The sequence below is a fragment of the Lutra lutra genome, chromosome 18 (genome assembly GCF_902655055.1).
Source record: "Lutra lutra chromosome 18, mLutLut1.2, whole genome shotgun sequence".
NCBI lineage: Eukaryota > Metazoa > Chordata > Mammalia > Carnivora > Mustelidae > Lutra > Lutra lutra.
In genome coordinates, this window is record NC_062295.1 from 16392289 (window position 1) to 16419454 (window position 27166).

General features: G+C 35.9%; 1 protein-coding gene and 1 pseudogene across 9 annotated transcripts in view; both read left to right on the forward strand.

Moving 5' to 3' along the window:
* LOC125091001 (phospholipid-transporting ATPase ABCA3-like) overlaps window positions 1-27166 on the forward strand; it is a 186545-nt gene that overhangs the window by 111205 nt on the left and 48174 nt on the right. For all 9 annotated transcript variants that reach the window (XM_047714346.1, XM_047714349.1, XM_047714348.1 and 6 more), the window contains 6 exons: window positions 1123-1273; window positions 9406-9504; window positions 17876-18032; window positions 20334-20634; window positions 22291-22534; window positions 22771-22975. In XM_047714346.1, the coding sequence (XP_047570302.1) occupies window positions 1123-1273; window positions 9406-9504; window positions 17876-18032; window positions 20334-20634; window positions 22291-22534; window positions 22771-22975 (1157 nt within the window). The remainder of the gene's footprint in view (window positions 1-1122; window positions 1274-9405; window positions 9505-17875; window positions 18033-20333; window positions 20635-22290; window positions 22535-22770; window positions 22976-27166) is intronic.
* Window positions 1300-1988, forward strand: LOC125090618 (proteasome subunit alpha type-3-like; annotated as a pseudogene).

Consider the following 27166-nt stretch of genomic DNA (forward strand, 5'->3'; position numbering starts at 1 on the left):
TGTGGGTCCCTCTGGCACCAAGACCCATGCTTTGTACTCTCATATGCTACCTTTTCCCATGAAAGAGGATGTTGGGTTTAAATAGTCAATTTGGTGAATGTCAGAAAGAGAGGGACTCATATTGTTGAATGCTTTTGTACGAACAGATGAGGATATAGAAATTGATATTCTCATAGTAGGTTAGTTATAGACACAAAAGTGTTACTCAAGTATATTGATTATCCATAGAATGTCTTTAGTTGCAGGCTTTATAAAGGCAATGGAGAAAAGAACATGATTTTTAAGGAAGTTGGATAAGTAAATGAAAGCAAGTGACTATATTACCCCTAGAACAATGAGTAAGTCAGCCTGGATCATAAGGTTTTTTGGGAGGATCAGTAAGAAATTAAGTGTGACGGTCAGGGATAGAAAATGGAAGGACATTGAAAAAAACAAGAGTGGTTTTCATTAGATGTACACATGTATATATGAGAAGAAGTTAGAAATAGTGGATTTCAAAGCTCCATTCCAGGATTTAACAGTAAGCCACCTTAATGTGATGAATTATAAAATAATAAGAGCAACAAGACCAGAAAAATGAATATGTGTGTATACCTGTACACACATGTGTGCAGAAACATGCACATGAACATGAGCGTGTGTATAAAATCCCGAATGTATCAGGCAGACTTGGTGTTAGAAGTCCAAATAGCCTGTTTTCATATGACAAAGTGAAGACTTCTAGTACAGTAAGGTAAAATTTTACAGTTTTCATTCATTAACATGAATGACATGTGTCTGAAACTTTGACATGTGTCTGAAAAGTGGTGAGCAAGCATTAAGTATTTAAAGAATGATGGAATGAAGAAAATCCAAATAAAAAAGATATATAACAATAAAACTTTAACAAGTTTAAATTGTGGTCAGAGTAAAAAACCTATATACCCAAAGGTTAAAGAGTCAGGGACTGACTAAGAGGAATGGGTTGAAGGTAATTTGAAATCCATTTCCTCCTAAGCACAAACATGATTCCTCTTAAAAAATGATATTTTTAACAGGCAAGAGCCTGTTTTTTTTTGGGGGGGGTGTTTAATTTGGAAGGTTACCTTTTTAAAATTTTGATGTTTAAATGGTTGTTTTCAGGTGTGGGATACCACATAATTATGGTGAAGGAACCTCATTGTAATGTTGAAGAAATTATTGAAGTGATTAATCAACATATACCTGAGGCCAGATTGGAGAGCGATGTTGCAGCTGAATTATCATTTATCTTACCCAAAAAGTACACACACAGGTACGGATCCAGAAAATCTCAGATAAATGATTTTGGGTTACCAGAAATAACTATTGCTTTTCCAGGTTTTCTTGGGCTTGGCAAGCAGATTATTTCTTGTTGCCACTTGACAAGTAATAGTCAATTTACTTTCCAGGGCACCCAGTGAGAGAGCCTGTTACTAGTCTCTGGTTTCAGTGGGCCTTGTAGCCCCAGAAGTTTCAGCACAGTGAGCTCAGTTGGGGCAGGGTATGAATTGTCAGCCCCTACATTCTGTCCTGATGGAAGGGTTTTTCAAGTTGTATATGCTATGAAGGCTGTGAAAACAGTAGTATAGCTATTGGAATCAGATGTAAAGATGGTGTTGTCTTTGGGGTAGAAAAGCTAGTCCTTTCTCAGCTATACAAAGAGGGTTCCAATGAACGACTTTTTAATGTTGGTCGGCTGGCAGGTTTGTTGGCAGATGCTCATTCCTTAGCAGACATTGCAAGAGAAGAAGCTTCCAACTTTAGATCTAATTTTGGCTATAACTTTCCATTACAATGTCTTGCAGATAGAGAGGCTATGTATATACATGCATATACACTGTACAGTGCAGTTAGACCTTTTGGTTCTGGCTTCATGTTAGGGTCTTATAGTGTGAATGATGGTGCACAGCTCTACATCAGGAGTTTCATATGGAAATTGGGACTGTGCCATTGCCAAAGCCAGGCAAACTACAAAAGACAGAAACTAAGGGAAGAGGAAACTTATCATAAACTTCCAGGACCAGGCCAACTTGCAAGATGTAATTACTAGCTTCATATTCCTTTAAAGCAAGCTTGTTGGCATTCTCAAAAGAAAAGTAGAGGGGAACTTCTTCAACTGGATAAGGACTATCTACAAAAAGCCTGTAGCTAACATCATGCTCAATGGTGAGAAACTTGAAGCTTTCCCATTAATAGCAGGAACAAAGCAAGGAAGTCCTCTCTCACCACTGCTCTCAATATCATGCTGAAAGTCCTAGCTAATGTGATAAGAAAAGACAAGGAAATGTATGTAGATTGGGAAAGAAGAAATAAAACTACCTTTGTTTACAGATGACATGATCATCTTATACAAAATGTCTGAAAGAATTGACCAAAAAACCCCCCTAAACTTCTGGAATTAATAAGTGATTAAAGCAAAGATTCAGTATACAAAGTTAATATGCAAAAGTAAGTCACTTTCCTATATATATTAGCAATGAATAAGTGTAATTTGATATTATAAACACACTTCTAAATTTAGCACCTCCAAAAATGAAATGCTTAGGTATAAGTCTACCAAATATATGCAAGCTCTATATGAGGAAAACTATCAAAATTGGATGAATGAAATAAAAAAACTAAAAAACAAAATATTTTATGTTTATGTATAGACAGACAATATTGTCAGCTGTCTGTTTTTCCCAGCTCGCTCTATAATTCAGTGCAGTCCTTTTTTTTTTTCTTTTTAAGTATGCTCCATGCCCAGCATGGAGCTCAAACTCACAGCCCTAAGATCAAATTGTGAGCTGAGATCAAGAGTCAGACCCTCAACTGACTGAGCCACACAGACACTCCTTGATTCAATGCAATCTTTTTTTTTTTTTTTCAATTTATTTGACAGACAGAGATCACAAGTAGGCAGAGAGACAGACAGAGAGAGAGGGGGAAGCAGGCTCCCCACTGAGCAGAGAGCCCGATGTGGGGCTTGATCCCAGGACCCTGGGATCATGACCTGAGCCGAAGGCAGAGGCTTTAACCCACTGAGCCACCCAGGTGCCCCGATTCAATGCAATCTTAATCAAAATCTCAATAAATTATTTGATGGATATCAACAAATTGATTCTAAAGTTTATGGAGAGGTAAAAGGCAGGCAACACAGTATTGAAGGGGAACAGTTGGAGGACTGACACTAACCAGTTTGAAGACTTGTTATAAATCTGCCATAATCATGACAGTTTGATATTAGTGAAAGAATAGAAAAATAGATCAATGGAACAGAAGCAATCCAGAAATAGACCAACATCAGTATAGGCAACTGATCTTTGTCAAAAAAGCAAAGGCAATACAGTGGAAAAAAGATAGTCTCTTCAACAAATGGTACTAGAACCACTGGACATCCATATGCAAAAATATTAATAAGACACATATCTTATACCCTTCACAAAAGTAACTCAAAATGGATCATAGGTCTAAATGTAAAATGAAAACCTATAAAATTGCTAGAAGATGGGGCATCTGAGTGTCTCAGTTGGTTAAACCACTGCCTTCAGCTCAGGTCATGATTCTGGAGTCCCAGGATCAAGTCCTGCATTGGGCTCTCAGCTCCAGAGGGAGTCTGCTTCTCCCTCTGACCTTCTCCCCTCTCATGCTCTCTCTCTCTCTCTCAAATAAATAAACTAAAAACTGCTGGAGATCTAGGAGAAAACCTAGATGCCCTTTGGTATGGCAATGAGATTTTAGATACAACACCAGCAGCATGATCTCTGAAAGAAATCATTGAAAAGCTGGGCTTTATTAAAATGAAAAATTGCTCTGTGATGGGCAATGTCCAGAGAATTAGAAATCAAGCCACAGATTGGGAGAAATATTTGTAGAAGACACATGTGATAAAAAACTGTTATCCAAAATATTAAAGAACTCTTAGAACACAACAATAAGAAGACATACAACTCAATTTAAAAATGGGCCAAAAACTTTTAAAAAGACTTATTTATTTGTTTTAGAGAGAGAGAAAAAGAGTATGCGAGGGGGATGGGCAGAGGGAGAGGTAGACAGAGAATCCCAAGCAGACTATGCACTGAGTCCAGAGCCCAACCCAGGGCTCAGTCTCATGACCCATGAGATAACAACTTGAGCCAAAACCAAAAGTCTGATGCTTAACTGACTGAGCCACTCATGCACTCCTAAAAATGAGCCAAAGACTTTAACAGACACCTCACCAAAGAAGACATATGAGTGGCAGATAAACACATGAAAAGATGCTTACCTCGTATCAGGTAAATACAAATTAAAACAATAATTAGATACCACTACACACTGATTAGGATGACCGAAATCTGGAGCAGTTGTTGTCTGACAACACCAAATACTGACAAGGCTGTGGATTTGACAAGGACTCTCATTCATTGCTTGGCAGAATGTAAAATGGCACAACCACTTTGGAAGACAATTAGGTGGTTTCCTACAAAACTAAACATACTTTTGCCATTTGATTCAGCACTCACATGCCTTGGTATATATCCAAAGTAGTTAAAAACTTACATACTCACAAAAACCTACACAGAGATACTTATAGCAACTTTATTCATAATTGCCAAGACTTGGGAAGCAAGCAAGATGTCCTCAGTAAGTGAATGGATGAACTGTGGTTCATCCTGACAAGGAAATATTATTCAGCATTTCACAGAGATGAGGTATCAAACAGTGAGGAGACATGGGGACCTCAAATGCATATTACTAAGTGAAAGAAACCAATCTGAAAAGGCTACATACCAGATGATTTCAACTCTCAACATTCTGCAAAAGGTAAAACTATGGAGACAATGAGAAGATCAGTGGTTGCCAAGGGTGTAGGTAGGGTGAGATAAGTAGGAACAAATATTTAGGGCAGTGAAAATACTCTGTAATAGTACTCTGTAATGTCCAAATTTTTGAATATATAGCACCAAGAGTAAACCTTTGAGTAATCTGTGGACATTAGGTGAGTATGATATGTCAATGAAAGCTCATTTTTGGTGAAAAAAAATGTGACATTCTGGCGAGTGGTAGTGGTAGTGGGGTGGCTGTGTTTGTTGGAGCAGGGATATATAGGAAATCTCTGTACCTTTCTTTCAATTTTATTGTAAACCTAAAACTATTTTAAGAATAAAGTATTAAAAAAAGACTCAAGAAAAAATAAAAATCTGATTAGATCTCTAGCAAGTAGAGATTGAATTAGGAATCAGAATCTTTCATAGTGAAAAGACAAGGGTCAGGTGGCTTCAGTGGTGAGTTCTACCAAATGTTTAAGTAAAGATGAATACAGTCTTTTGCAAACTGTTCCACAATAGAAGAGGGAACTAGTTCCATTTTATGAGGCCAGTATAACCCAATAATAAAACTAGAAACATAAAACTATAGAAAATCACTTCTAGAATATTGAGGCAAAAAAACAAAACAAAAACAAAAACAGTTCAACCCAAACACAAAATACTAGCGAAACCAATCCACAAGCATTTAAAAAGGATTATATACCTCGACCTAGTCAGATTTGTGTCAGGAGTATAAGGTTGGTCCACATGCAAAAATTATTGATGTAAAATACCACATTAATAGAATAAAAAACAAACATTACATGATTATCTCAAAAAATAAAGTACTTTGACACAATCCATAGCCATTCGTGATAAAAAAAAAAAAAACCCTCAACAAATTAGGAATAGAAAGCAAGTTTCTCAGCTTGTTAACAGGCATCTGTGAAAAACCCACAACTAGCATCATATTTGGTGGTGAAAGGATAAAAGCTTTCCCTGTAAGATAAGGAACAAACAAAAGACATCTTTTGCCATTTGTATTAAACCTTGTACCAGCCGGCAACTAGAGAAGAAAGATAAGTAAAAGGAATCCAAATCAGAAAGAGGAGTGAAACTATCTATATTCATAGATAACATGTTCTTATATAGGGAAAATTATAAAGAACCAACTTTAAAAATGTATTAAAAATGTATTAGGACTAATAAACTATCTCAGTGAAGTTGCAAGATATAATATTAAAATATTACTTATATTTTCTATATACTAGCAGTGAGCAGTCCAAAAATGAAATTAAGAAAGTAATTCCATGTACAGTACTATAGAAACAATAAGATAGCAAAAATTTAACAAAAGAACTGTGTGACATACAACTTTTTGAAAACTATAAAAAATCATTGAAAGAAGTTAAAGAAGACCCAAGGAAATGGAATGACATCCTGTATTCATAGATTGATATTAAGATAGCAGTACTCCCTACATAATCAACATGATGCCTATAAAAAATTCCAATTGTTTTGGGGCACCTGGGTGGCTCAGTGGATTAAAGCCTCTGCCTTCCGCTCAGGTCATGATTTCGGTCCTGGGATCGAGCCCCGCATTAGGCTCTCTGCTCAGTGGGGAGCCTGCTTCCTTTCCTCTCTCGGCCTGCCTCTCTGCCTACTTGTGATCTCTGTCAAATGAATAAATAAAATCTTAAAAAAAATTCTAACTGTTTCAACATACAATCTAGGATTCTAACTGTATTTAGTTATCATGTCTCCTTATTCTCCTACAGTCTTTGACAGTTGTTCTTTTTTTTTCATGACCTTGACATTTTTTTTTAACATCTTAATTTAATTTTATTTTTTTTCAGTGTTCCAAGATTCATTGTTTATGCACCACACCCAGTGCTCCATGCAATATGTGCCCTCCTTAATACCCACCACCAGGCTCCCCCATCCCCCTCCCAAAACCCTCAGATTGTTTCTCAGAGTCTACAGTCTCTCATTCATGATTCATCTCCCCCTTCTGTTTCCCCCAATTCACTTTTCCTTTCCTTCTCCTAATGTCCTCCATGTTGTTCCTTATGCTCCATAAGTAAGTGAAAACATATGATAATTGACTTTCTCTGCTTGACTTATTGAACCACTGTTAACTTCTTATTTTAGTAGGTGAAATATGTTAATATTAGAGAAATCTGGATAAAGGGTATACAGGAATTTTCCTTAATATCTTCACAACTCTTTCGTAAAATTACTCCAAAATAAGAAGTCTGAAAAAAAAAATAAAAAATTCCAACTGCCTTTTTTTTTTTTGCAGAAATTGACAGGCTGATTCTAAAATTAATATAGAATGGAAGGGTTGCTAAATAACCAAAACAATCTTGAAAAAAAGGAAAGTTTGAGGATTCATATTTCCTGATTTCAAAACTTACTATGAAATTATAGAAATCAAACTATGTGGTACTAGAATAAGGATAGACATGCACAGAAATGAAGTAAATCAGAATTCAAGATAAACGTTTTACATAAAATTGATTTTCTCAAGCATCCAGAGACAGTTCAGTTGGGGAAATAATAGCCTTTTTAGCAAACGATGCCAAAAGTGAATATGCCAAATGTGAATATGCCAAATGTGAATACCCACATGCAAAAGAATAAAGCTGGATCCTTACTCTCACACCATAGACAAAAAATTAGGTTGGGGTGCCTGGGTGGCTCAGTGAGTTAAAGCCTCTGCCTTCCGCTCATGTCATGAACCCAGGGTCCTGGGATCAAGCCCCACATCTGGCTCTCTGCTCGGCAGGGAGCCTGCTTTCCCCCTCCCCCGCCTGCCTCTCTGCCTACTTGTGATCTCTTATCTGTCAAATAAATAAAATCTTTTAAAAAAGGTCAAATGGAGCAAAGGCCTAACTACAAGAGTGGAGCTTTTAGGAAAAATATACAGGCATAAATCTTAGTGACCTTGGATTAAGCAATTTTTCTTAGATATGACATGAAAAAATATAAGCAACCAAGAAATAGAAATAGATAAATTGACTTCATGAAAAATTAAAATGTTTCACCTTCAAGTACACTATCAAGAAAGAGACAGCCCAAATAATAGGGAAAAATTATAAATCACTTATATCTGATAAATGACTCGTGCACAGAATATATAAAATATCTTTTCACCTTGCTCTTAAAAGACAAGTCATTTAATTTAGAAATGGACAAAGAATTTGAATAGATATTTTTAAATAAATATGTATAAATGATCAAGACACATGAGATGATGCTCAATATCATTAGTATTATAAAAGCAGAAAATAATAACCACAGTGAGATACTGCTGCACATCCAGTGGGATGGGATAATATTTTCTTAAAGAAAATAGAAGTTTGAGTTTGGATATGGAGAAGTCAGAACCCTTATACATTGGTGGTAAGCATGTAGAATAGTATAGCCACTTTGGTAAAGTATTTATGAATTCCTCAAAAAGATTGAGTTACCATGATCCAGCAATTCCACATCTCAGCATATACCTGGGAGTTTTGGAAATTTATGTCCACAAATAAGTTTTTAGTAGCATTATTAGTAATAGTCAAAAAGTAGAAGTTACCCAAATGTCCATTGATTCATGTATGGATAAACAAAATATGGTATATCCATATAATGGAGTAAAAAATGTTAAAGGAATGAAGTGTTATACATGCTACAACTTGGATGAACTTTGAAGTCATTAAGACAAGTGAAAGAAGACAAAAAAGGCCACATACTCTATAATTCCATTTATATGACATATTCAGAATAGGCGAATCCAAATGGGATTTTTATATGCAATTTTTTTCTTTTCATGATTGCTTGATGTAGACTCACAATGTTCTTTTTAATCTTAACTGAGATAATGAAGAAGAAAATTTCCAAATTTTTAAAATTTATATGGTTCTATATTGTGGAAGGGATACAGGAATGAATAGTAACCATTACTCTGGATGAGGAGAAGAAAGTTGATATGCCTGACATCATATTATTCATCTATTTGTTTATTGTATTGACTTACACTAAAATGTTATATCAGGGACTTAGTTTTGTTCACTTCTGTGTCTCTTGGACCCAGAACATTTTCTAGCATGTGTTTGGCACTACATAAATATTCGATGGAGGGGTGAAATAATCATTGATGAGTGAAAATTATAAGAATTATTTAGGGAAGGGCAAGGTGCTCTTATATTGGAATCATGAGGAAAAGTGAGCAACATGTAAACCAATATTCAAATGAAGAATAAAATTTAGGTAGGAGAGGAGGTGGGTTAGAAACAATTTTTGGAAAAAAAATCAGAAATAAAAAAGGACAAGTCACATTTGAGAGCCTAGATAAAGGCCAGTATGGCTGGAGCATGGAGGGAAAAGTACACAGATATGACTGTTGTTAAATTGGAATCTTTTTCCGTCCCTTCATTTTAATTTTTTGGCACTCAATTTCTTTTCTTTTCCTTCCTTCCTTCCTTTTTTTTCCTTCTCTCTTTACTTTTCTCTCTCCCTCTCTTTCTTTTTTCCTTCCTTCCTTCCTTCCTTTTTCCACTGCTGAAGGAAATTAATTAGGAACAAGAAATATTAATTTGAAAATAATCTGTTTTGGTGGTAACTTTCACTCTTCTTCTCCTTATTCTAGGTTTAAAGACCTACTTACTGATCTGGAAAACAGGCAGAAAGAGCTGGGCATTAGTAGCTTTGGTGTCTCAATTACTACCATGGAAGAAGTTTTCCTTAGGTGAGTAATGATGCTTGGAGGGACAGGAGAGAGGAAAAATCTCTTCCTCTATAATTGGATTTTGTTTTGAAATCAAACCCCATAACTGGAATCATTGAAGAAATAGTATTAGATTGTTAGGTATGGTAATCTTCTGTGAATGCCAACAGACCAGTGTATGCCCCTTGCTCCTCTAATGGGCTGAGGCTCCTATGAGTCATGGGACTAGGGTGAGAATAGCGATTCATTGAGCTGGAGAGACAGGATCTTCCCTGCAAATCATGAGGGTGTGGAACAACAGAAAATAACTAAACCGAGGTTCTAAATACCCAGGGTAGTGGAGTATTGGGTGGGAAAGTTATTTATGAAACTTTTGGGTTTGTATTTGGGTGCCTGTGCCTTCCGAGAGCGGGGGATTAGGACTGGCCTAGAGAATTTATGGGTCACAGCGAAAGTCCAGTATCTAAATTAGAGGTCGTAGTGAGGATGACTTTAAAATCTTTAATCTAGTCATGTCTCTGTAACCTACTTAAATTGTCCATGGTTTATGGTCTGAGATTACCTTGCACTGTGTGAAAGCTCAAAGAGAAGGTGCCCAGGGATTTCAGGATGCTGCTAAGAGAAGGCCAACTGGTTAGCAGTGAAAAGATCTCACAAAAAGTCTTTTCGGGACTTTTCTAGACTTCAGTCTCTCAGGCTTAGAAACAGTCTTTTTTTTTTTTTTAAGATTTTATTTATTTATTTGACAGACAGAGATCACAAGTGGGCAGAGGGGCAGTAAGCAGGCTCCTCGCCAAGCAGAGAGCCCGATGGGGCTTGATCCCAGGACCCTGAGATCATGACCTGCACAGAAGGCAGAGCCTTTAACCCACTGAGCCACCCAGGCACCCCTAGAAACAGTCTTGACAGCCTCACTGTTTCATGGAGTTCTGACTAAGGGATGTATTTTGCAATACAGGCCTACCTCAAGAAGTAAGAAAAATCTCAAATACATAACCTAACTTACACCTAAAAGAGCTAGAAAAGGAATAACAAATAAAGCCTAAAACCAGCAGAAAAACGATAGAGGAGAAATAAATGATATAAAAACAACAACAAAAATACCAGTAGAACAGATCGATAAAACTAAGAGCTAGTTCTTTGAAAGAATTGGTTTTAAATTGATAAACCCCTAGCCAGACTTATCAAAAAGAGAAAGAACCCAAATAAATAAAAACATGAATGAAGAAGGAGAGATCACAACCAATACCACAAAAGTACAATTATAAGAGAATATTATGAAAAATTATATGTCAACAAATGGGGCAATCTGGAAGAAATGGATAAATTCCTAGAAACCTACAAATGATCAAAACTGAAACAGGAAGAAGTAGAAAATTTGAATAGACCCATAAACAGGAAAGAAATTGAATTAGTAATAAAAAAATCTCCTAATAAACCAAAGTCCAGGGCCAGATGATTTCCCAGGGGAATTCTACCAGACATTTAAAGAAGAGTTAATACCTATTCTTCTCAAACTGTTCCAAAAAACAGAAATGGAAGGAAAACTTCCAAACTCACTATGAGACCAGCATTACTTTGATTCCAAAATCAGACAAACTCCACTTTTTTTAGTGTCCCTGATGAGCATGGATGTAAAAATTATCAACAAGATACTAGCAAATCGAATTTAACAGTACGTTAAAAGAATTATTCATCTTAATCAAGTGGGATTTATTTCTGGGCTGTAGGGATGGTTCAGTATTCACAAATAAATCAACATGATAAATCACATTAATAAAAGAAAGGATAAGAACCATATGATCCTCTCAATAGATGCAGTAAAAGCATTTGACAAAGTACAGTATTCGTTCTTGATAAAAACCCTCAACAAAGTAGGGATAGATGGAACATACCTCAACATCATAAAAGCCATATATGAAAGGCCCACAACTGATATCATCCTCAGTGGGGAAAAGCTGAGGATGGTCAGGAACAAGACAGGGATGTCCCCTCTCACCATTTCTGTTTCACGTAGTACTAGAAATCCTCGTAACCTCAACAATCAGACAACAAAAAGAAAATAAAAGGCATCCATACTAGCAAGGAAGAAGTCAAAGTTTATTTATTCACTGATGACATGATACTGTCTATAGAAAACCTGAAAGTCTCTACCAAAATGACTCCACTGGTAAACAAATTAAGCAAAGTTGCGTTTCTATACCAATAATGAAGCAGCAGAAAGAGGAATCAAGGAATCAGTCCCATTTAAAATTGCACCAAAACCCAGGGTGCCTGGCTGACTTTGTCAGTGGAGAATGTGATTCCTTTTTTTTTTTTTTAATTTTTAAATTTTTAAATGTGCCCCAGCATGTGACTCTTGATCTCAGAGTTTTGAGTTTGAGTTTGAGCCCCATGTTGAATATAGAAATTGCTTAAAAACAAAAGCAAACAAAATTTAAAAACAGTGGTACCAAAACCCTAAGATACCTAGTAATAAACCTAACCAAAGAGATAAAAGAACTGTGCTCTGAATGCTCTAGAACATGTATGAAAGAAATTGAAGAGGATACAAAGAAATAGAAAAACATTCCATGTTCTTGGATTAGAATAAGAAATAATGTTAAAATGTCTATACTACCCAAAGCAATCTACACATTTAATGTAAACCCTATCAAAATAACAGCAGCATTTTTCACAGAGCTAGAACAATTAATCCTGAGGGGTGCTTCAGTGGCTCAGTTAGTTAAGTGTCCAGCTCTTGATTTCTGCTCAGGTCATGATATCGGGGTCCTGGGATTGAGACCCGTGTCAGGCTCTCTACTCAGCAAACCAGGGAGTCTACTTGAGGATTCTCTTTTCCTCTTCCCCTCTCCACCAGCTTACATGTGTGCTCTCTCTCCCTCTCTCTCTCTCAAATAAATAAGTCTTCAACAACCCTAAAATTTGTATGGAACCACAAAAGACCCTGAATAGCCAAAGCAATCTTGAAAAAGAAAAGCAAAGCTGGAGATATCACAATTCTGAATTTCAAGCTATATCACAAAGCTGTAATCATCAGAACAATATGATACTGACATAAAAACTGACACACGGATCAATGGAACAAAACTCGAAAACCCAGAAGAGGCCTACAACTATGTGGTCAATTAATCTTTGACAGAGCAGGAAAGAATATCCAATGGAGAAATCACAGTCTTTTCAACATCTGGGGTTGGGAAAATGGGACAGCAATACAGAAGAATGAAACCGGGCTACTTTCTTACACATACACAAAAATAAATTCAAAATGGATGAGAGACCTTAGTGTGAGACAGTGCCTCCTCTCAGTAGGAGAGCAGATGCAGCAACCTCTTTGACCTTGGCTGCAGCAACTTCTTACTAGACACATCACCGGAGGCAAGGAAGACAAAAGCAAAAATGAACTATTGGAACTTCATCAAGATAAAAAACTTCTGTCCAGGGTGCCTGGGTGGCTCAGTTGGTTAAGTAACTGCCTTCAGCTCAGATCATGATCCCAGAGTCCTGAGATCGAGTGCTGCATCAGGCTCCAGGCTCCATGGGGAGTCTGCTTCTCCCTTTGACCTTCTCCCCTCTCATGCTCTCTGTCTCACTCTCTCTTTCTCAAATATCTCAAATAAATATCAAATATCTCAAATAAATAAATAGATAAAATCTTAAAAAAAAAAACAAAAAACAAACAACAAACCAACAAAAACCTCTGTCCAGCAAAGGAAGCAATCAACAAAACTAAAAGTCAGCCTATGTAATGGGAGAAGATACTTGCAAATGACATATCTGATAAAGGGTTGGTATGAAAAAAATCTATAAAGAACTTATCAATCTCAACACCCAAAAAACCAGATAATTCAATTAAGAAATGAGCAGAAGATATTGTTGTAGGATTGCAGGGTTCTTGTCTCATTGAGTTGAAGAATGAATCTCTGGACACAAAAGGGTGAAATGAAGTGTAAGTTTATTAAGTGAAGGTGAGAGCAGAAAAGAAAGAAAAAGCTCTCTATAGAGTGAGAGAAGACCCGTGAGTTGCCACTGAGTGTTTTAGGACTGGTCTTTTATTGAAAAGTTAACCAGAAAGCTTGTGGCCTTGAGATTCTTATGCCATCTTGGTTTCAGCAAGGACTGTTGATGACATCCTTAATGACTTACTTCTTTGAGGTAAATTTTTAATAATAGAATAGCTTTATATTTACAGAAAAGTAGCAAAGATAATGCAGAAATCCTGTATGCCCCTCATGCAGTTTCCCAGTTGTTAACATCCTTCAATACTATAGTACATTGGTCATGACTAAGAAACCAACATTGGCAAATTGCTATGAATTAAACCTACATTTTATTCACATTTCATTAGTTTTTCCTCTAAAGTCCACTAAAGTCCATTTTCTGTTCCAGGATCCCATCCAGCATATGTTATATTTAGTCATTTCTCTTTAGTCTCATCTGGTTTGTGAGAGTTTCTTATACCTTCCTTGTTTTCATAACCTTGGACATTCTGATCAGATGTTTTGTATAATGTTCCTGAATTTGGGTTTGTCTTACGTTTTTCTCATGGTTAGAATGGGGTTATGGCTTTTGGGGAAGAATATCGCAAAGATGAAGTGCCCTCTTCCTCTTATCCTATGGGGGGGTACATAATAGTAACATGACATATCACTGTGATGGAACTACTACTTTGATCACCTAGCCAAGGTAGTATTACATGAGTCCATACTGATATAAGTAGGGGGCTGAATGAATAAATGGAGAAGACAGACAAATCTTCCTTGTAGAATTCCAGATAATGTTATAGCTACTGTTCCTTCCAGGAAGTGTATGTATTCAGTCCTTTCTCCCCTTGAGTATTGAGTATGATCTGTGTCTGATGACATGCTTCTAAAGAACACAGTACAAAATGGGGACAATAGGTAATTTTACAGTGGAGAAATCATATTTTAATATTATTGTATATACATTTTTGCATCCATAAGCATGTATAAACATGTTTTATGAGCTTAATGTTTTATATAAATGGTATATTTAACAGTCCTGAAAAATACTTTTTTTCCTCTAAAAGAATAGACATTTTATATCTCTCCATGTTGACATTTATATAAGGAGAAATTTCGTTTGTTCTCTCCAATTGATATATATCATATTTCTTACATAACTATCATATTTTTTATTATATTGTATTATTTATTCCAGTATTTTGCTATTACACACTTTAGTGAATATCTTTGTATCGGTCTTCTGGGCAAATATCTGAGATTTCTCTAGAGTGTATATCTAACAATGGAATTTCTAAATTGTGGAAGGTGGGTATTTTCAACTCGCTGGATGTTGTCATGTATTCACCAATGCATTAGAACTAGCTCACTGTATAATTGGCAGGATTTGAGTCTTTCCTTTTCATCAGCACAATACTGGATATGCATTGACAAAGTTATTTTGCCCATTCTAAGTCCTCTTTATCGAGTCAGAAATTTTAGAATCAGCTGATCAGTTGTTACAAAAACTTCTGGCATGCTGGTTTATCTGGCTGGAATTGATCTGATTAGAAACCATAGGTCAATTTGGGGAGAATTTATATCTTTAAAATATTGAGTCTTCTAACTGAACTCAGTATAGTATATCTGCATTTATTTTAATCTTCTTTAATCTTTCTCAGTAATGCTTTACTGTGTAGATTTTATACATCTTTTGTCAGATTCATCCCGAAGTTTTTTTCATTTTTAGATGCTATTGAGGATGGAATTTTTTAAAATTTCAATTTCAGATTGTTCCTTACCAGTATATAGAAAATACTTGACTTTTGGATGTTTCATTTTCTTACCCTGCTGCAATGGGTAGACCTCCAATAAAGTCTTGAATGGAAGTAGTTAAGAATATCCCTTTCTGAACTCAGAGAAAAAACATTTAGTTTTTCATAAGTAAGTAAGATACAAGCTGTAGGTTTTTTATAGATGCCCTTTATAAGTTTGAGAAAGATCTCTTCCATTCCTATATTAATGAGAGTTTTTATCAGGAATGAATGTTGGATTTTGTCAAATTTTTTTCCGTATCTAATTAGATGATTAAGCACCTTTTCTTTTTTAGTTTCATAAAATGGTAAATTTTATGAATTTTTGAATGTTAAAACATTAAATGAACCCTTGTATTATTATAACAAACCCTGTTTAGTTCTGATATATCATTAATTTTATTATCATATTGTTAAATTTGATTTCAAATTTTGTTCAGAATTTTTGCATTTATGTTCATGAGATACTGGTTTGTGATTTTTTTTTAACATTGAGTCAACTTTCTTTCTTTCTTTTTCTTTCTGTTTTTATTTAAATTCTATTTAGTTTTTATTTAAATTCTAATTAGTTGAGGTACCTGGTGGCTCAGTCAATAAAGTGTCTGCTCTGAACTTGGGGCTGTAAGATTGATTCCAGTGTCAGGTTTTGGGATTCTCTCTCTCTACCTCTTCCTCTGCCCCTCCCCCATACTGTTCACACACTCTCTCTCTAAAAGAAAATTCTAGTTACTTAACATGTAGTGTAATATAGGTTTCAGGAGTAGAATTTAGTGGTTCATCACTTACATATAACACCCAGTGCTCACAATAAGAGGGTTCTTCTTTCTCTGCATCCCCATCAGCATCTGTTTTTTCCTGTGTTGTTCATTTTAGCCATTCTGACTGGTGTGAGGCGGTATCCTATAGTGGTTTTTATTTTGTATTTCCCTGATGCTGAATGATGTTGAGCATTTTTTCATGTTTCTGTTGGCCATTTTATGCCTTCTTTGCAGAAATGTCTTTTCATGTCTTCTGTCCGTTTCCTTTTTTTCCCCCCTAAGATTTTATTTACTTATTTGAGAGAGAGAGAGTGAGAGAGAGCATGAGAGGGGAAAAGGTCAGAGGGAGAAGCAGACTCCCCATGGACCAGGGAGCCTGATGGCAGGACTCGATCCTGGGACTCCAGGATCATGACCCCAGCCGAAGGCAGTCTCCCAACCAACTAAACTACCCAGGCACCCTCTTCTGTCCATTTCTTGATGGAATTTTTTTGGGGGGGTCGGAGGGGATGTTAAATTTGTTAAGTTCTTTGTTGGTTTTGAATACTAGCCCTTTATCTGATAAGTCATTTGCAAATATCTTCTCCTGTTCCATAGGTTGCCTTTTGGTTTTGTTGACTGTTTCCTGACCTATGCAAAGCTGTTTATCCTGATGAAGTCCCAGTAGTTCATTTTGCTTTTGTTTCCGTTGTCTCTGGAGATGTGTTTAGCAAGTAGTTAATGTGTCTGAGGTCAGAGATGTTGCTGCCTGAGTTCTCCTCTAGGATTCTGATGGATTCCTGTCTCACATTTAGGTCTTTCATCCATTTTGAGTTTATTTTTGTATATGGTGTAAGAAAGTGGTCCAGTTTCATTCTTTTGCATGTGGCTGTCCAATTTTCCCAACACCTAGAATGAATGTAAATAATTTTAGAAGCAAGTTGCATAACAGTGTATTATAGCAGATCCAAATTTTTCATTTTATGTGTGTATATACATACATTCATGCCTGTGCATATGTGGATATGGAAAATGTCATTTGCATTTGCCTGAGTTGTAAGATCTTGAGTATTTTTTTTCCCTCTGGCTTATTGTAATTTAAAAATTTTTCCCATTGACTGTGTCTTATAAAATTAATAAAAACCTCATAAAGGAATTAGAAGAAAAAGGCAAGGTAAGAACCGTACTCGTCTTCATTAGTATCTATTACTGTTGTTTCACAGTGACCAGACATAGCACAAATACTACCTTGAATTTAAAACATTATTGTCAGACCAAATCAGTATCTGATGTGCTTTTTTGTGGTCCTGGTCAAAGAAAGGTATTAAAAAGTCTTGCTGGGTCACTGATTTAGAGTGAAAAATTTATCTCCTCAAATTATGAGATTCATCACAGGTTTCAGAATGCCCATGGTTGGATCTCAGATCTCTATAGTATGAATTTTATGATTCCATTTATCATTTTTTCCCATATATTAAAATTAAATAACAATGTCTGTTTCTCCCATAGAGTCGTGAACTTTTGGAGGATAACTGAACTCTGTGGTCATTTGCTCATAAACCATTACAGATGTTTAGATTGCCTGGAGCAGAAAGTTGAGAAAACAAATCTGTTAAACTGGCATACACTTAGAAACATTATAGAAATAAAAGTCTGCTAGAATTAGTATCATTCTTTAAAATAAATGTACTAGCTCTCTCTTCTAAAAAAATATACTGTCTTATACCTTTAACTTAATTAAGTTCAGTTTATTTTATCCAATATTAATGTTAACATTATATAACTGTGCTTACTTTTTTTTGTAATTTTTGCCATCAACCATGAGAATCTTGCAATGAAACTACTGTTATGGTTAAAATGAATATTTGCTTGTGTGTAGGGTCATTAGGGAGGATGAGGAAGCTTTCCAGACCCCATCCCTAAAGGAGAAAAACAGAAAAGAAGACATGAACCAGAATATGAATGCTTCTGGAAGTTTTGAGAGATCACACTCTCCTACTGCAAGTGAACACTCTAATATTAGGTTTAATACTGGGGTGAGCATCTTTACTAAGAATGCAATGCTAGTGGTATACGTTTGGATGGGATAAAAGATAAATTTTATTTTAATGTTTGAATTCAAAGGAGACTTCAGAGTTCTTAGCCAGGGAAGGCCAAGTAAGGAAGAGTCTGTAAAACAATCCAATCAATTTTCTAATTCAAAAGTTAAAATATGATAGTTAAAAATCAGATTTTACTCTCAGCATTATTTCTTTTTTTTTAATTTAATTTTATTTTTTCAGTGTTCCAAGATTCATTGTTTATGCACCACACCCAGTGTTCCGTGCAATACATGCCCTCCTTAATACCCATCACCAGGCTCACACCTCCCCCCACCCCAAAACCCTCAGTTCGTTTCTGAGTCTACAGCCTCTCATGATTCATCTTCCCCTCCGATTTCCCCCAATTCACTTTTCCTTTCCTTCTCCTAATGTCCTCCATGTTATTCCTTATGCTCCTTATTTCTGAGTTACTTATCTCGGTTTTTAAAATTATTTGTTCATTCAGAGTTGAAAAAAGGCCTTAACAAAAGTTATCACTATTTACACATATAAAAGCCATTTAAAAAAATTTTTAAATTCTATTAGCCAGCATATAGTACATACTTAGTATCATATGTAGTGTTCAATAATTTATCAATTGTGTCTAGGAACCAGTGCATGAAAGCCACTTAAATTTATGCCTTGGAATGTGTTGGCACTTTCTAATAGACTGTTCCCCAACCATTTCCTCATTAGTATGGGAAAATTCATTGGATTGCCAATAATTTCTTTCGTTGTTCTCCGATTGTCTTTTCCCTACAGTTTCCCTAATGAAGACTAGGAATTCTGAGATGATCAGCATTTCTCAGAGTTGCCCATAAGCATGCCTTCACTGAGGGGCTTATGAGCTAGTTGTAAAGCAGAATGGGTATTGTACAACCAGAGTGCAGAATTTTGAGCCAATTGGAACTGGAATTCCTGTTCTATCATTTCCTGTCTATTTGACTTTGACCAAAATCGTTAACATATTTGCATTTCAATTTCATTCTCTGCAAGACTGTTTTAATGAGTTAATACTAGTAAAATTTGAGTTTCATAATGTTTGGCATGAATCAGTTACAAAATGTGATTTTTCTTGTCTCCTTGCTTGCTCATTTCTCCTACTGTATCACTCTTCCCTATTTCCCTCTCTTATGAAGATGCAGATGAAGGAAGATTTGCATACTAGTCTAGAAAAGTTGATTCTTACATTCGCATATTCTTTCACTCTAGAAATATATTTAATAAGCCATCTTATAAAACTCAGAAAGCGCATTCTTCTACTTTGAAGACAACGTGTGAAAAAAATTTTCCTTCTAAACTTTACCTTATTTTTGGCCAGTGACAATAACCAAATTTTGATTTTTTTTCATTCAGATGATACTGGTTGATTGATTAGGGATTTTTTTCATGATGAATTGTGGGGTGTCCAAAATGTTGGGAAATACAGGGTGAGCATATCGTTAAACTATTGGTTACATATTCCAAGTAATACGCCCTCTATGCTTTTCTTTAATATTCAGACTACCTTTTCACGGTTTGTCTCTACATTTAAAACAACAGGTTTTTGTTGTTAACCTGGAAAAATATATAATCAACTATAGCTGGGCCAAAAAGCTTGAAAAAATAAAGAAAATAGTATATTTAGGTACATTTTTCGAAATAACAATTAGACACTTTGCTTTAAATTTAGAAGTTGAAGAAAAGGGGCTGAACACATTATTGCAATTTAAAAATAAATTCATTTTCAACCTGGCGATTCGCTGACCTGTACCCCTGGGGATAAAAATATATGTTTATAAAAAATAAAATTAAAAAAATAAATAAATAAAAATAAAAAAAATAATAAAAATAAATTCATTTTCTGTTTCCTGACTATCCACTATCACATGAATTAAAACCTAACAATGGAAACTTTTACATATATGCACATTATGGGAATGCTTTACTTATCAAATAGAGATAGGATTGAAGAATCATGATTTAATATTGATGACTGATGTCATGTTGTTCTGCTCAGAGAGGCTACGAATATGTTAGTGATAAAAATCATCCTTTTGAGTTTTCCAGTATAATTTGATTAGAAGCCAAGCCTCAACATACTACCCAGGAAGGAGTTTTTGCTTGTTACCTGTGTGCTAACCATGGCTATGTTCTAGTCAAGGATATATTTATAGAATGTGTACATCTTCTACCATAAGATTCAGAAAATTAATGTCAGTGAGTTTCATTAAGGTTTGTAACCATTGTAATGCCATCTTTCTCTCCTCTCGTCAGTGGTCTCTTCACTGTCAGCAGTTCTATGCCATGTTCATAAAGAGGGCTATGTTCTCCTGGCGCAACTGGAGTTTGTTGTTGATGCAGATACTGGGACTTCTGGGTGTTGTTTATTTTCTCATGAAAGGAATGGAGATTTCAAGAAATAAAATTGAACCTGCCAGGGAAATGGATTTGGAACAATATGGTCAAACCACTGTGCTTTTCTCAGATGATAACCATTCTGATTTTTCTCAGAATTTAACAAAAATTCTTGATATCATGCTAAAGGCTAAGAAACAAAAACTTCAGGAAGTGAAAGGTAAGGCTCTTTCAGAAAGAAAAAGACTGCTAATAGATGAAAACCTGCTTGTATCACTCGCAAAGAGAGGTCCTAACTGGAATATCATTGCTCTTTTATTTCTTGAGACTCACCAATCTCACAAAGGCAGCCCAATCAGAGACAAGGATCATCCTTTAAGGGAGACTGGCCACAAAACTTCATTATTAATGGAGGCACTTTGACCGTGGGTCATCTGAAAGCTATTAGCTACACCTTCTAGGGAATGAATTGAAGTACTAAAATATTTTGTTTTGTAAAATTTAGGACAAAATCTCACATAAAACCAGGCTCACAATGTGATACTAAATCCTAAAAGCCTTCGCACAAGTCTCTAGATTAGCTATATTTTAAAACAAGTTAGGCTGAAGACTTTATGGGCAGGCTTAAGTATTTGGAAGGCAGTGATAATAATTGATTCCATGTACTGAATACTACCTTTGGCAAGAACTTTTCTAAATATTTCAATTATCTCAATTTCTATAACAAACATACTTGCTTGAGGCTTAGAGATGTTAACTAAGTTGCCCCAAATAATGTATCTAGTATGTATTAGAGGAGGGACTAGATTTTAGGACTACCTGGTGGGAGTCTGCAATATTAACCCGCTCACTACACTAAATCACATCTGTAAGGAGCAAATACTGTCTTTCAAGGCTGATCATTTCCTTACAGGTGTTTGCATTTCCTTCAGCTACTGCCTTGTTGACTATTGGTTTAGGTTAGCATAGAGCCTGTGCAGTTTGGCAGGTTTTTTCTCTTTTATCCTTTAGGTTCCATTGTCGGAGATGAAAATGCACTGCGAAATGTTGGTTATTACTTCTATCATAATCCTGATTTTACAACATGCACATTATAGGTTGGGTGGTATAAAAGTTGTCATTAAATCACATATCCCCTTTCTTCCTCCATGACAGGAGTACTAGATGAACACTTATTGTCAAAGATCACATAGTTTAGGAGAGAAGAGGGGAGAGAAAAGGGAGAAATTAATTACTGTAATGCATAATGTGGTCCCTTTTCTACTATAGTGTGTTGTTCATACAAAATAAAGACTGTACCTCACAGATATATCAGTAGTAATGTTTCAAATGGCAAGATTGCATTCCTTTTTCATGCTGAGTAATATGCATGTGTGTATCTATCATATACATGTATATATGTGTGTATATATATCTACTCTTCATCTGTTCATCTGTCACCGGACACTTGGGTTGCTTCCATAATTTGGCAATTGTAAATAATTCTGCAGTAAACAAAGGGGTTTCAAATTAGTGTTTTTGTTTTCCTTGGGTCAGTACCCAGTAGTGGAATCACTGGATCATATGGTATTTCTATTTTCAATGTTTTGGGGAAGCTCCATACCATTTTCCACAGTGGCTGTACCAGTTCCTATTCCCACCAACAGTGCACAAGTGTTATCTGTTCTCCACATCCTCATCAAAATCATCCTAACTCTATTAATAGAATAGAGTTCTTGGGTTGGATGGTCAAGATGTGTCAGAGCTGTTGTGAGACACTGGAAATAGAAAAAGTATCCGGCAAGTGAAATTATTGGGTTCTCCCTCTCCACACTGCATATTAAGTGATCTCTACCGCATGCTGAGCCTGTGGTCATTTATTGTTTTCTCATTCCAGGTGACTTACAGACATACTTGCAGAACAGTCAAGAATGCATTTACTCGTGCATTATCGCAATTTCCTTTAGGGATCAGAAGGTAGTTACCCTTTGGTTCAACAACATGGCATACCATTCACCACCATTATCCCTGGCAGTATTTGACAATCTTCTTTTTATGGCACTTTCTGGACCTGATGCTTCAATTACAGTCTCCAACAAACCTCAGCCTCAAAATATTGTTTCTAAAAAACTTGAGGGAAGGTATGTATGCTTTTTTATTGGGATTGCGCTTGGCATTTAAATATAGCCCTATTTCCCTATCTGAACACATTCTTTTTTTTTCTGAACACATTCTTAATAAAAAGTTAATTTTAAAAGTTAATAAAGTAATAAAATAAATAAAAATACAATTTATAATAAATAAAGTTATTTTTAGAAACTATTATTTTCAACTTCATTATCTTACCAATGTGTCCTCTTTATTCATTCCTTTGTAGAAAAATGACAGGACAGCAAGTAGCCTTGAATTTGTTTTTTGGTGTGAGTATTTTTGTCAGTGGCTTTTGTCTTCTGACAGTGACTGAGAGAATCAATAAGGCAAAGCACATCCAGTTTGTGAGTGGGGTCTCTGCTATTAATTTCTGGCTCTCTGCTCTGCTGTGGGACTTCATGATCTACTTCATTGCCTGCTGCTTACTCTTGGTGAGTGTTAAAGTCCTTTGTGGGGCTTAGTTTCTGGTACATCCCAGAAAATTCTACTCAGCTAATATTAATTATCCTAATTAATATTAATATCTAAATCTCTCAAAAAAGAAAGAAATACTTTGTCACATTATATCAGGGAATACATTGTGGAATATGTCCCAGTGAAAATCTTTTCCTTTACATTCTTCTTTTAAAACAAAATGTTCTCGTTTGAAGAAACAACAGTCTTTTAAGATACCTTCCAGACATCCTTGCTCTCTAATATGTATTGACCCCACAGCTGCTACAAATATGGAAGGATTCGACCTGTTATACTACAACACCAGTCCCATATTAAACAAAGACAAATATTTTTATGAATACTTTTCTCCTCCCTCTAGTCATCTGATTGCACTGCAAGAATAGTAGTGGAATCACTGGATCATACGGTATTTCTATTTTCAGTGTTTTGGGGAACCTTCATACTGTTTTCCACAGTGGCTGCACCAGTTTGCATTCCCACCAGTAGTGTACAAGAGTTATCTGTTCTCCACATCCTCATCAGTAGCTATTTTGACATGTGTGAGGTAGTATCTCATTGTGGTTTTGATTTGTATTTCCTGGTGGACTATATTTTCTCAGTGAAATTAAGCTAAAAGGTGTGAGGTTTGTGTGGATTATTAATAGAACAGAGTTCTTGAGTGGAATGGTTAAAATGTTTGACTTTGTGCCATGGACCATTCAAATTTTATGCATGTGTTCGAGCATTTAAACATTGAATAGATAATGAAGAATTATTGAAACTCTTATTTTTTTTAAGATTTTATTTATTTTTTTGACAGAGAGAGACTGCGAGAGAGGGAACACAAGCAGGGGGAGTGGGAGAGGGAAAGCAGGCTTTCTGGGGAGCAGGGAGCCCGATGTGGGCGGGGCTTAATCCCTGGATCCTGGGATCATGACCTGAGCCAAAGGCAGATGCTTAACAACTGAGCCACCCAGGCACCCCCGAAACTCTTATTATTGAAAGTAAAGTCAGGAGGATATTTGTGGTCTGTTTATACTTGTCACTTTCCTCATCTTTTCTACATCTGGCATCTCCGGAGCCATCCTTCTATGAGAAGGGCCAGTGAGATACTGCTGTGAAAGTTAAAGCAAACCCATTTGTTTTAAATGAGATGTAGGTCTTATAACACCCACTGCTCATGACAACACGTGCTGTCCTTAATACCCATTTCGTTTGGTGTGCTCCCTCCTTGCCTCTGTGAATGAATCATTAAACACTACATAAGAAACTCTAACGATATACTATTGAGTAGCTAACTGAACATAATAAAAAAAAAGAATTAAAAAGATAAAATAAATTAAAAAATAAATGAGATGTGGGGCTCAGAGGCCAGTTTCACTGGCTCCCATGTCATTAGAAAACTGGATCATTGTTCATGGTGCTCTAGGGTTGGAAGGTTATAACTTTTGGTTCTGAGGAGGAGTGAAGCTCCTGTGCAAACAAGAACAGATTTAAAAGAAATTAGAGGCTGGAAGTGGTGGGGAGAGCACTTCATGAATACAGAGAGCTTTTATTTAAAAATTTTAAGGAGACACATGATATGAGCACTGGTGTTATACTGAACTGATGAAATCATTGAACATTATATCAAAAACCAGTGATGTACTATACCTTGGCTAATTGGATTTAAATGAAAATAAATAAATAAAAGTAAAATATATATAAAAATTTTTTAAAGACTTTATTTACTTGAGAGAGAGAGAGGGAGAATAAGTGAGAGATAGACCACCAGTGGGGGAGAGGGGTAAGGGAGAGGGAAAAGCAAACTCTCTGCTGAGCAGGGAGCCTGACCTGGGGCTCAATCCCAGCATCCCAGGACCATGACCTGAGCCAAAGGCAGATGCTTAAGTGACTGAGCCACCAAGGTACCCCAAACATGCACATTCGATTAATTACTGTCAGTGGAAGTTACTGCTTTTACCACTTTCCTGATAGTGCTAAGACCTTACAGCCTTGTCATTCCAATGATGCTCTCCAACTTTTTGATTATGATAAGTCATTTTAATTTTACATATTTATCATACAAAATCTGCTATTTTTGTTACAATAAATATTGACTCATAATTTTTTCCATTGCTTTTGTTTCTTTTCTGAAGTTTTATCTGGGATCATTTTTCTCTTCCTGAAGAACTTCCTATGATATTTCTTTTAGGAAAGTTTGAACTTCCAAAACAAAACATCTTGTAGATTTTGTTCGGAAATAATTTCATTTTTCTATCCTTTGAAGAATATTTTGCTAGTGCTCGCTTCGGCAGCACATATACTAAAAATTGAAGAATATTTTGCTGGGTTTCCCCCCTGCTCTTTAGTGACGCTGTTCCCTTGTCATGGCTTGCTTCATCATTTTTCAATAAGGAGTCAGCTGTCAGACTTCTTATATTTCCTTGGAAAGTAATATGTCTTTTTTGCACTGTTTTCTTCTACTGTTCTTCCTTTGAGGTAAGTTTAGCATTCTTACTGTAATGTGCTTAGCTTTCTTTGTGTCTACCCTGCTTGGTGTGTTCAAAGCTTCCTAAGTCTAAAGGTTGGTGTCTGTTATCCGTTTTGCAAATTCCCTGGTAATTCCCTTACTTTGCCCCATCTTCCTTCTCTTTTTGTTCTCTGTTTGCACGTGTATTGTTTCTTTTCATTGTGTCACGGGTGTCTCAAGCACGGTTCTCTTTATTTCCCTTTTTTTCTTCTCTACTTTGTATTTCTTGGTGTATTTTCTATTGACTTCTTTTCCAATTTATCAATCCTACCTTCTGCCTCCATCTACTCAATGTTAAACTTGTCTAATGAGTTCTTAATTTCAGATTTGTGTTCCTCAGATATAAAACTTCCAGTTAATTCTTTTCTTTTCTTTTAAAAAAGATTTTATTTATTTATTTGACAGAGATCACAAGTAGGCAGAGAGGCAGGCGGGGGGGGGGGAAACCAGTTAATTATTTTCAAAATTTAAATTATCTTGTGACATTCTTCATCTATAAACCTATGCTCTCTGCTTTTTTATTTTCTCAGACATAGTCAACATAGTTCTATTAATGTTCTTATGAGTAACTTCATATCTGGATCATATTCTTGTGTATATTTCTTTAGCAGTAAGAATAGGACAGTTAAAGAAATAGAAAAAAAAGAGAAAGAGGTTAGAACTGGTATATCATAAAAGAAGATACCCAAGTGGCCCATAAACATATGGAAAAGCATCAATTGCATTAATTATTGAGAAAATACTTAGCAAAAACATAATGATAAATGTTTTCAACAAGATAGTATAGGAGGAAGTCCCAAGTCCCTTCTCCCCTGTGGGGGAAAAAAGAAAACAAGTGAAATTCAACCAAGTTTATCGTAACTCTAGAAAACAGTCCTAGGTCTGTGCCCCAAACAAGAAAATGTCACATTCAAAATGACAGGAATTTCATAGCATATTTATGGACTCTTGACTCAGCCTGTTCCTAGTGTAGCACAGTCTTAGTCTGGAGGATATAGCAGTCCAGTTGCCAGCTGTCCGCTGAAGTGGAAGAAATAGAACAGACCTTCTTTATATTCAACATTTTGGCCTGTCTAGAGGCTGCAAGAAGGGCTGCTCTCTTTCTTGTCTAAGATTTTAGGTATGGAAAAGCAACAGTAGCTGCTGGCTGTGAGCCTGCAGGGGTACCACAGACCTGAAGATGCCTGGAAGAAAAAATGATGAGTTGAAACATAAAATAGACTGCCTAAGGCTTCAAGGAGAGCCTAGTGTAAGGCCCTGGGAAATGAAGACATCTCAAAGCAGCTCTATATGTAAGGGAGGGAATCGAGAAACAATATGTGGGCCAAGATCGTGCACATGCTCATAAAGACCTGAGAATACTTTAATCTTGATGGTATAGGAATGATCCCTAGTCTCAGAACTGCCCTGACAGTGTCAGTACAAGGATTGGAAGAGGTGGCTGATATTTTAAATACCCAAGTTTATACAGCAACATCATAAGGCCTACAAATAAATAAGAAAATATGGTCTATTCAAGGGAAGAAAATTAAATGACAGCAACCATCCCTGAAGTACAAACAGGGCTGCTGCTAGACAAAGACTTAAAACTACTGTCTTAAATAAGTGGAGGAAGTTAATTACCACTAAACCTACCCCACAAGAAATGCTAAAGGATTCCTTCAGGTTGAAATGA